General features: G+C 42.9%; 1 protein-coding gene across 1 annotated transcript in view; it reads right to left on the bottom strand.

The window, feature by feature from the left end:
• Positions 1 to 3,642: 3,642 nt before the first annotated feature.
• Positions 3,643 to 11,213, bottom strand: part of OBSL1 (obscurin like cytoskeletal adaptor 1) — a 68,000-nt gene continuing 60,429 nt past the window's right edge. The window contains exons 22-24 of the mRNA XM_032211909.1: positions 6,577 to 6,681; positions 4,673 to 4,939; positions 3,643 to 3,926 (exon numbers count right to left, since the gene is read on the bottom strand). Coding sequence (XP_032067800.1) covers positions 3,643 to 3,926; positions 4,673 to 4,939; positions 6,577 to 6,681 — 656 coding nt within the window. The remainder of the gene's footprint in view (positions 3,927 to 4,672; positions 4,940 to 6,576; positions 6,682 to 11,213) is intronic.

An 11,213-nucleotide genomic window follows, 5' to 3' on the forward strand; every position in this document is an offset into this window, starting at 1 on the left:
AACTAGCATCTTGGTTACCACCAGGATCTGAGAACATTCTTCACTGGTATTTACAGCCTATGCGCAGATGTATTTCAACACCTCTCAAACCGCTAACCATAAGTGGAATTCTTCCTAGTGCTTCTAAGCCATCATGCAACAAGGGGTGAGGAAGGAGTTTGAGCAGGTGCTTGAGGCAAAGGGCTGAAGCAAGATCTGGCTGTAATCCACACCTAGTCAGAAATGTGAAATGCAGAACTTGCGGGAGTGGGAGGTCATTAAAAGAATTACTCATGTGGAACAGCCCCAATGACAACATTTTCCTACCCATCACTTCTGGAGCGGGCCTCAAAAGGAAGGACTGTACAGACTGTATTTGCATGCACTGACCTGAAGGACTGTTTCAGGGTGCAGGTGCCATGGTGTACTGTTAGTAGAAGCTTATGACTCAGTTCGCTCCAGTCTGGTGGGAACTAGCCAGCTCAGGGAAATGGGGCCTTCTGGCCCTGGGCCCCTTGCCCATACCAGTGCCTGGCATTCTGTTTAAATGCGTGACTCAAGGAAGGAAGGGGAGGAGGGTGGGGTTTGACAACCTGGGCTGGGCTTTGTCACTGTTGAAGTATGCAAGTGTGAGTGTGAGTCTGTGTGCGTGTGGTGGCACTGGAGAAGATACGGAAATGCGACTGGTATCCAGGCAACAAACCTTTTTGGATGCCCCCCTCCCTTTCACTTCTGATGCTGGCAAGAGCGTGAGGTCGTAATGGAGCTGGAGAGGGGGAACCCATGTACATAGTCTTGTGACAGTTATTTGTATTAATTTATTATTGACCAAGAGTTGGGCTGGAGAGTTTTGCCAGATCCAGAAGTTGGAGAGAGAAAAGGGAATAGGGCCTTAGGCCCAAACCATGTTTTCCTATCTAAGTCTCATAAAAATGGTGGAGAAGAGAGAGAGAGAGGTGTTTCCCCTGCACTGCCGGACAAACGTTAGCAGGTCCCACATTTTCAGTTTGGACTTCCACTGTTGTCTCTGGGACTAGGGGCTTTCTCAATATCTCCAACTTTAAGGAAACTGGAAAGGGGTGGGGAGGATTCATCAGCCATTTTTTAAAAGGGGAGGCAGATAAGGATCCAGCAAGGCTTCTCTCCATTGAGAAACTGCATGTGTCTGTCACCGATCATCACTGTTGTCACCCCAGAAACTTTGCACTCTTGTTTGTTTTGTCTTTCTCTTTTTGTATATGTGCCAAACGCTGCCGGGCTGTGGCTGCGCAAGTAAAAGAAAAAAGCCTTTTAGGAGTAGTGCTTCCATCAATGAATGTGCTACAAGCATCAAACTTGAATCAAGCCATGTTACTTACCTATGCAGATAGGACTGGAGCCCAGTGAAGGCTTAATTCGTAAGGAGAATGAAGTCTACCCACATCTTAAAACAATATTTGTAGCAGATATATTTAAAGAGCAATCTTGACGTTCTGAAGTTTTCCTACTTTATTGGCAAAGGTATAACACACTCCAGACAATTGCTTTAAATTATCCATGTGTGTTTTTCCTCCAAAGGAATATCTTTCTCTTTTTGATTTCAGATCTTCTTTAAGGAATTGGGTTTAGAAATATAAATAATACACATAAAGGTATACTGCACACACATATTTACTGCATCTACACTATATTGCCAAAAGTATTCACTTACCTGCCTTTACTCGCTTATGAACTTACTGTAAGTGACATCCCATTCCTAATCCATAGGGTTCAATATGACGTCGGTCCACCCTTTACAGCTACAACAAGCTTCAACTCTTCTGGGAAGGCTGTCCACAAGGTTTAGGAGTGTGTTTATGGGAATTTTTGACCATTCTTCCAGAAGCGCATTTGTGAAGTCACACACTGATGTTGGACGAGTTTACATGGCCTACCACTTCGTGGCTGAGTTGCTGTCATTCCCAAACACTTCCACGTTCTTATAATACAGCTGACAGTTGACTGGAATATTTAGGAGCGAGGAAATTTCATGACTGGATTTGTTACACGGGTGGCATCCTTTCATAGTTCCATGCCGGAATTCACTGAGCTCCTGAGAGCTACCCATTCTTTCACAAATGTTTGTAAAAACAGTCTGCATGCCTAGGTACTTGATTTTATACACCTGTGGCCATGGAAGTGATTGGAACACCTGATTCTGATTATTTGGATGGATAAGCGAATACTTTTGGCAATATAGTGTATCTAGGCATACCCTAACCTTTCTGTTGAGCCTGTTGCAGCTTTATATGAAGAATGTGGGAGAACAGAATATAGTACACACCACAAGTTCAATGCATCTGTGAGGGGAAGTGAGTTTTATTGGGTGGGGAGAAGAAAGTAGATTGGCCATTCAGTTGGTCTAAATTAGACCCATTAAAGAATATATAAAGTTAGAGGTAATAAGAGTTCAAGTGCTTTGTCTTTTCCCCATTGATCCAAGACCAGCAGATCATCACATCAACCAAACGCAACATTTTTTTAAAAGTAGGACTTAAGAACATTTAACAAAGCAGAATGTGGTTCCCATGTCATGCAAAAGAGGAAGAAGACGACTTGTCTTTTTGTATGCAATTATTCATATAACCGTCTAACTTGTTTCCTTGGCTTTTTGCAAGGTTAAACTTTGCTGCACTGTATTCAGGACTTTCATGATGCTAGCACTCTGGTTTAAAAAAAACAAACAAACAATGGTTTAGACAAATAAATCTATCATGACTGAGGAACCATTCAACCACTTCCCCTTCCCTCAAATGTATATTCCCAGGGATAGGGATCTATAGTTACCCAGATGTTGCTGAACTATAATTCCCAGTAACTCTAGCTAACATGGCCACCATTGAGGAATCCTAGGAACCTAGGTTCAATGTCAAATTCAAAGATTATCACTCTGAATTCAGTATTTTGTTGGGCCCCTTTCATCTTCAATCAGTATTCCAAGTACCGTATTTTTTGGAGTATAAGACACACTTTTTCCCCTCAAAAAAGAGGCTGAAAATCTGGATGGGTCTTATACACTGAATACAGCATTTTTTGCCTCCCGAAACCCCACCTCCTTCACCAAAATGACAGTGCATAGCCTTTAGGAGGCTTATAGAGTGCTCCTGGGGGCTGGGGAGGGAAGAAATGAGAGAAAAACGGCCTGATTTTTGCTCAATTTTGTCCCCCCCCCCCAATGCCCAGGAGCATTCTACAAGCCTAAAGGCTATGCATGCCCTTTTTTTTTTGACAAAAAACAGGCCCGTTTTCACAAAAAAACGGGCTGTTTTTTGCTCATTTTTGCCCCATCCCACCCCCAGGAGCACTCTACAAGCCTCCTAAAGGCTATTCACTCGCCTTTTTTTTTTGAAAAACAAATGGACCCGTTTTCACAAAAATCGGGCTGTTTTGGGAGGTCTGCAGAGTGCAAAAACTTTTTTTTTTATTTGCCTCTTCAAAATCTTGGCCGTCTTATCCTCCGGTGCGTATTATACTCCAAAAATATGGGTAGATCTATGGTAATGTGCAAGCCATGGAAGATGTGATCCATTTCTCACATTATTTCCCAAGGCTCAGACTAGCCTTAACAACCAGGTTTATCACAGGGTCGTCAAAAAGAAAGTTTAATGAATTCCACATATTCCCTGAGCCCATCCAAACAACCCATTAGACATATTTACCTCGCACTGTGAGATGGGCTTTGGAACGGGCATTACCAATGGTAATCTTCACCATCCCACTCATGTTAGGACTAGTCCTGCAGAACCTCAGTTTATGGATGTGTCCCACACTCTCCATCTGCACCTGCAAGCCAGGCTGCAGCTCCTCCCCGTTGAGGCTCCACTGGGGAGTGAAGTCTGAAGGGGCAGATATTTCACACTCAAACTGCGCCTCAAAGGGAGCCATCACTTCCACGTTCTTCAGAGGTTGGACCACCTGGATTCCCTCAGCTGCAACAGAAGAGAACAACAAAAATTTATAGACACGGTAACCGCTCTCTAAAGAACGTGTCTGAAGTGAGCTAACAGATTGTTGGGTAATTTGCCATGGATGAGCAAGTGTCCAGCTTTAAGTATCAGACAAATACAACAACAATGTGGCTCACTCCGTTGTGTTAAAACTAGAGTAACAAGGCAAAGGTGAAAAACTGAAGAAAGGATGACTACTGCTCTTGTATGAACAAGACAGCTCAATCTAGGTATTAAAAGCAAACTCAGCTGAGCATATAACAAAAGAAGCACCCTGGTGTGAGATTCTAAACCAGGAACTTTTTGATGGCTGCACAGCTTTTTATTTTGGAGGACTGAAACGAAAAGTAAACTGTATCGTGCAAAACAGGAGGGAGAGGAGATTTATTTATTTAAAGTTGTCAATCCTGTTCTAGGGCTTCTGCTACAACTGTCATCTATTTGTTCTCTCAAACTTTGAGAAGTCACGCCAGGTTTACGGCAGTGTCACTAAAATGTGTTGGTGAAGTCAATAGGGCATGAGAAGCTGTCAAAAGGGGCTTTCTGCCATGCAGCTAAAGGTCACAATTTTTTTAATTCTAATTCTGGTTCCACTTCTGCCTCTTCGGCATTCTCAGTCTGTTGCTGGCTAGCAATTCCTGCTAATCCTTTCTCCATAGCATTGTCTTCTTTGAAGTATGCCATCTCCCCTGCCTGTTGGTTTCTTCACTGCACTCACACACTCTTACCCTCCACTAGCAGGCGGGCTGTGGAATGATCATCCAGGGCATCACAGGTATACAGGCCTTCATCTGCAGGATCCACACAGTGAATAACCAGAGTTCGGTAACAATCCAAGTTGCAGATTTCATACTTTGGCCCAGCATAGATCTCTGTGTCACCCCGAAACCAGCGCACACGTCCTCGAGCCTGAGACACTGTGCATTCCAGCGTGGCTTTGTGACGCACCAGTACAGTTTTATCCCGCAGTGGCTTCACAATGCGAATTGGCAATGCTGTAGGAGAGAGCAGGCCCAAAGGCTCTGAGAAGTTGGCTTCTCACCTCCTGACCCCTGACTCACTTTTGCAAATTAATAAAGGAGTTCTGGTTCCTTATAATACATTCTCAATAAGTTGCACACACGGAGACATTCTCAGAACCATGAGGCTTTTGTAAAAAGGAGGAAAGCAAATCATGCCATAAGCTCCAACCCTTTCATCATGATGCATCATACCAACAAGACACTATTTTTCTCATTTTGCTACATAAATATAATGAACAGAATAACAGAGTTGGAAGGGACCTTGCAGGCCTTCTAGTCCAACCCTCTTAATTCTGAATAATTCTGTATCCCTTAGTAAACCACTGAGAATTATTATATTGTGGTGGGATAGAAATTCAACAAATATGAGTAATTCTGCCCTCACTTGAAAACATTGCTGTGCATATAAATATAAGTTATAGACTTATCAAAGCAAAGCAAATTACTGGAAAGGGCAGTTTCAGAATATGTTTTCAGTTTTTTTCCCTCTCTGTTCACATATAATCTTTCCCAAGCAGTTTTTCCCAATCTTTATAGTTTCCATGCGTGTACTCTCATGCACACGGATGCACAGGGTCTGGTAGCTGCCTATAAACATGCAATCCTTGTCATTGTATAACGTTTGTAAATGCACAATCTTTCTTCCCAGAGACCTTCATTTTCAATGTAACAATTCTGAAAATAGGAACAAAGGAAGCAAAATTCTGTTTCTGTCCTACTCCTTCTCACTGATTTTTTGAAGTGCACCTGTCTCAAAGCAGATTGGGGGCAAGTATAGTTAGTAGTGTCCCTTCCCTGCAAAGAGAGAGTTAGGGTTAGGTTACCCTAACCCAGTGATAGGATTCAAAAATTTTTACTACTGGTTCTGTGGGCGTGGCTTGGTGGGCATGGCTTGGGCGGGACGGGGATTGGTGGGTGTGGCATGGCTTAGCGTGGTAGGGAAAGGATACTGCAAAATTCCCCATTCCAGGGGTGGGTTGCTGCCGACATTACTGCCAGTTCAGTGCACACGCAATTTTGCTCCGTGTACGTGCACAGTTGCCCATAAACAGGTTTGCGCATGCCCAGAACATTAAAAAATGAAAAAAAAACCTCATGCCACGCTAACTGGGGAACTGGTTTGGAGGTATAGGAGGCCTGGGTTGTGGCCAGTTCCGGCAACCCAGGCCGGCAAACCACTTCCGGTTCAGTTGAACCGGGCCAAACTGGTAGGAACGCACCACTGCCCCATTCCCTCCCCACTCCTAGGGGAAGGTTAATGTAAAATCCTCATTCCCTCCCCACCACACTAACAGCTTTGTTCTCCTGTGTAGGGCATCAAAAGAAGACCCAGTCGATCTGCTAATAGTCCAATCAGCTGGGACTTGAGAAGCAGTGAATAGATAGGGCCTGGCCAGCCAGAGATGGTATTTACCGATACTCCGAACTACTCAAAATTTCCACTACAGTTTGCCAGAACCAATCAGAACTGGCTGAATATCACCTCTGCCCTAACTCTAGTCCTAACCCTGCTCTTCCAGCACAAATACCAACTCCTTCTTTGCCTGCTGTGGTCAACCCAGTTCACCCGAGAACTAACATCGGACCCAACAGAGAAGTAGCTTCCTTACCTTCCACTTCCAGCCTGGCTTCCGAAGCTGCTGTCTTGGCCACAAAACGGACCTGGCCTGTGTCCTCAGGGCGGGCAGAGCTCAGAAGCAAGAAGTGGCGGGTTCCTTGTGGTGATGGGGGAGAAAGGAAAAAGAGGGTTGTCTGCGTTGTTAAGGAGAGACAGTGAGGGGGCCTAAAAAGACAGAAGGTGCCAGGATACTGTTGGCTGGAAGCAAGGACTCTATCTTGCTCACAGAAGTAATGAAAGGTTTGTCTGGGTTTGCAAACACTGATACATTTGTATTAGTAAATAACAGCTGTTTTAAAGGATGAAAACACAGCCTTTGTTGCTTTTTTCCCAGCCGGGGGGAGGGGGGAGATCCCCTCCTATCGCAATAAAATAAATGTAGGCTACAATTGTATAGGTCAGTAGTGATTGCCTATGATGTGATCCTGTCCGTCCCCCCCCCCCCAACATTGCTGTTTTGAAATCAAGGCACGGAGTAAGAACTGGTGGGAAGCCACCCAAGGGAAAGTTAGGTGTAAGCTTAATCAGAAAGAAAAGAGAAACATTTTACATTGGGAGACGCGTTCCAAGCCAAGGCTGAAGATGAGCAGATGCTGCTTTCACCCCCACCCCCAATCAAGGTTACTTTCTAAACTACAGCAGACATCTTTCACCATCCTTGCAGGGTTTTTTGGCTGAAGGGCAGATGCTTCCACCCGCATTGCCAGTCCAAGGTCAATGCTTCAAGCAGACTGAAAAGAGAATTTCCTAGATAGAAAGCAAGGCTTGGCTTCCTTCGGATATCTCTTCCCATAGGGCAGGAGGGGAGCCACTATCATCACTGATAGACCTAATAGGGGATAAAACGTCTTTGAAAGTAGAGAGTCTCTGCCATTCAATAACCACTTTCCTATCCTCTCCATCTCCGTCCCCTTTCTTCAGTGTTACATGATCCCTCTCTTGGTGAATTTGAAATAGGACTCCATTCTGCATCATTTACTGTACAACGAAATTTGCTGTACCAAGAAATCAGGGAGTGTCCCTACTGAGACGTTGCCAGGTCCACATTGCTTCTGCGGCTGGACTGTTTCTTACCTGTGTTCTATTCAGTGACTTGCCTCCTGTCTTTCAGGATCATTCCCAAGTACCATGACAGAAGGAATCACAAGCTAAGAAAGGGCCAACATGATGTTTTTCAGGGCAATTGCAGTGGGTTCTTTAATCACAAGTCCGCTTTGCATATAACAATTACAATGCAGGGTTTTTTGTTTGTTTGTTTGTTCAGAATAGGATGTGGAGCCATTCTCAGGGAGAAATTGTGCTTTATAAGAAGCCACCACATAAAATTAGGCTGTCCTATGCATCCTGACTTGTTTTAACCATGTCTTTTTGTTATTTAACTACAGTGTTTTCCCGAAAATAAGACAGGGTCTTATTTTTGTTTGACCCTGAAATAAGTGCTTGGTCTTATTTCCGGGGAGGGCTTATTATTTTTGAGGTGCAGAAGGCAGCAAGCATGGTCACCTCATGGCTGCTGCTGTGTTGCAATATTTTCAGGGAGGGCTTATTTTTGGGGGGAGGGCTTATTTTAGAGCATGTGCTCAAAAGCCCTATTGGTCTTATTTTCAGGGAAACAGGGTATGACTTTCATTTAGTCCTCTTCCAATAACTAAACAGAAAACTGAAAGCAGGGAAATTTGTACCCCATTCATATGAGGTTTGAAGCTATGTGAATGAACTCTACATTGATGTAATACCTTTGATCACCTGCCTTGAAGAGGCAGGAACCAAGCAAAAGGCGCATGCAAGCTTGCAGAGGTAGCAGCAAGCAAAATTACGTGTGGTCTGAATTTGCTCATTCATATCCTGATTTGATGTGCTATCCTGTTGTGCTCTAAGTGGTGTGCAAACATGGCCTCCTCCAAAACTTGTTTTTCTTCATTTTGATTAACTTCACTGAAATGTGCAGAATTAATTTTTCAGAGCTTACCCTGAGGACTGAAACTAATAACTTTGTATTTAATGCAGTGAGACTAATTTCAAGTTGGCTCTTTGATCGATTGCTCTTTTTTTAAATTTCTTTATCTTCATTCCTTAAGCAACCAAACTACCCTCTAAAGCAGTGGTCTCCAACCTTGGCAACTTTAAGACTTGTGGACTTCAACTCCCAGAGTTCCTCAGCCAGCAAAGCTGGTCCACAGGTCTTAAAGTTGCCAAGGTTGGAGACCACTGCTCTAAAGGATGAATGCATAAGAAAAGCCACTCAAATATTTTCCCAGGATATTCACTATCCCCCAGTTTGCTTTCTCTCCAGGTATATTTGGAACTTATTATTTTTGTAATAATAAGGGTTCGGAGCTAAGCTTTTTTTAAAAAAACAAGTAGTACTTAGGAACACTCGGTTGTTAAGACTTTTAAGAATATTTTCTATCATTGTTATAATCTGAAGTAGGAGAATGTGTTATTTGCTCAGATGACATTTTCCTCAATTTGTTTTTAATCTGTGGGCAAATTGTCATCCGACATATATCATAGCATGTTTACACTTTGCTAACTGTTTTTAAGGGACCTATCCTCATAACAATGTTTCTGTGTCAACCATGGCCGGCTGAAAGCATTCAGAATGCCCTTTAGTTAATTCACTGTCATAGCAGTATTTTCTATTTTTTGCTGCATACAAAAGTTGCTGTCCAATCTGTGATGAGTCTCATAATGATACAGACCAGTGGTGGGTTTCAAAATTTTCAAAATGTTGGCTCAGAAACTCTGGCATTTGAAGCACGCAAGTCTTAAAGCTGTCAAGTTACAAGACCCTTGCACCCCTAACCCTTTAGAAAAAACCCAGAGGTGTTCAAACTTGACAGCTTGTGGACTTCAACTCCCAGAATTCCTCCTCTCATTCTTCATCTTGTGCAGACGGGCGGGGGGGAGGGAGCTGGAACCGGTTCTAAACGGCACTGTAGGTTTGTGGAACCTCTTCTATAGAAGAGGTTAGAACTGGCAGGAACCCACCCCTGATACAGACCAATCTGTGATGAGTCTGATAATGAAAACAAGACCCCAGGATCTGTCCACCATTTGTTGGCCACTTAAGTTTCTGCAGACATACCACCCTCCATTCAGCCATTATTGGGTAGTGCTTTCCATGAGTATTTTGACTGGAGAGGTGAAACAGACCAGACACCTGACTCACACAGCCATTTAGTCTTCGTTTCTGGCAAGGAAATATGTATTTCCTGGAAAAAACAGCACATTGTTTTCTGTTATTCGCCAATCCATCCTACACCTTTCGGTCTACAAGGGTCTCTGCCACACCAAGCAAATGCCATTTTTCCAGGAAACTGGAAAAAGATTTATTAGTTGGTTTATTTTCTTTAAGTATAGACCACACCTCAAAATTCTTGGCAAGTTCGTAGCAGTTATGAAACAACAGTGAAACATGCATGGTGTATTTAAATTAAAATTATATTAAATTAATGTCAAAATACAAAACTCCTATGGTGCCACAATTAGCCCCTGAATTAACTTGGGTTTAACTAGCTTCCGAAAAGCTATATTTGGGAAGCTAATCATAACCCTTATGGGAGGCCACCCCAGAGAAGCAATACTGCCTGGCTTCAATCTCTCTCACTTCCCAGAAATTAGCCACGACTGACAGCTTCATTTAGGAAAAATGCCTTAAATAGATCAAATCCTGTTGGAAAAGATGGTTCCAAAAGTACCTTTAGTTGACAGAATGGGGGACAGGGTAAAGTAGGAAGAAGATCTGTTGATCTGCTTATAGGCTCCATCTTGCCTGATAAATTAAAGGTGGTAACAATAGGTCTATCATTCTTCTGGAATTATTTTTTTTTTCATAGGCAGATTCATTTCCTGCCTTTTCCTTGGACACTTTCCTCTGTGTCCACTTTGGTTTGGGCTGCAAGAGGGTTTGTACACCTGATTAGGCAGAATAGTCTTATCAGTCAGGGTCTTTGTCCTGTCCCCCCCAAATAGGCCTATGAGGGGAGCAGGATCAAGACTGAGCAGAAGTATGCTCTCATACGCAGCCAGTTTTTTTCAACAAACATTCATTTCTTGCAACGGACCACATAGTGGTCATTACTTTTCTACCAGCATTTGCACGTCTTAAAATTACCTTTTACCAGGATACACAATTTGGGAACCTTTAACCAGGATACACAATTCATTAGCATGCTCTATTTCTTTTGCCATTTATTACAATCTGCAAATATTCACTCCATTTTCTCATTCATCCATGTTTCCGAAACATTAATTTTAATAACCGTGCTTCTTCTTGCAATATACAGGACATTCCCTGCAAATAATTCAGATCCTCAGCCAACAACATAGCATTTTCTGCATAGACACGGCCATGGATTTTCAAGTTCTTCCAACAACTCATATGCATTTATCCATCCATACATGAAACAACTGATGGAACATCACACATTCTTGTCTTAGTCTTTGGGTATTGTTGAACGTGTAGTTAGTATTCCATTCATTCGGAAGCAGGCATTATTGCCATGATACATTGCTCCTATTACAATAAGCAACTTCAAGCCCCTTATTTGTGGATAATATTCCCTAATTCAAACCTTTTCACTTTGTCTAAAACAGAGATGGCTAACCTTTTTTGGCTCGGGTGCC

Source organism: Thamnophis elegans, chromosome 1 (assembly GCF_009769535.1).
Source record: "Thamnophis elegans isolate rThaEle1 chromosome 1, rThaEle1.pri, whole genome shotgun sequence".
Classification (NCBI taxonomy): Eukaryota; Metazoa; Chordata; class Lepidosauria; order Squamata; family Colubridae; genus Thamnophis; species Thamnophis elegans.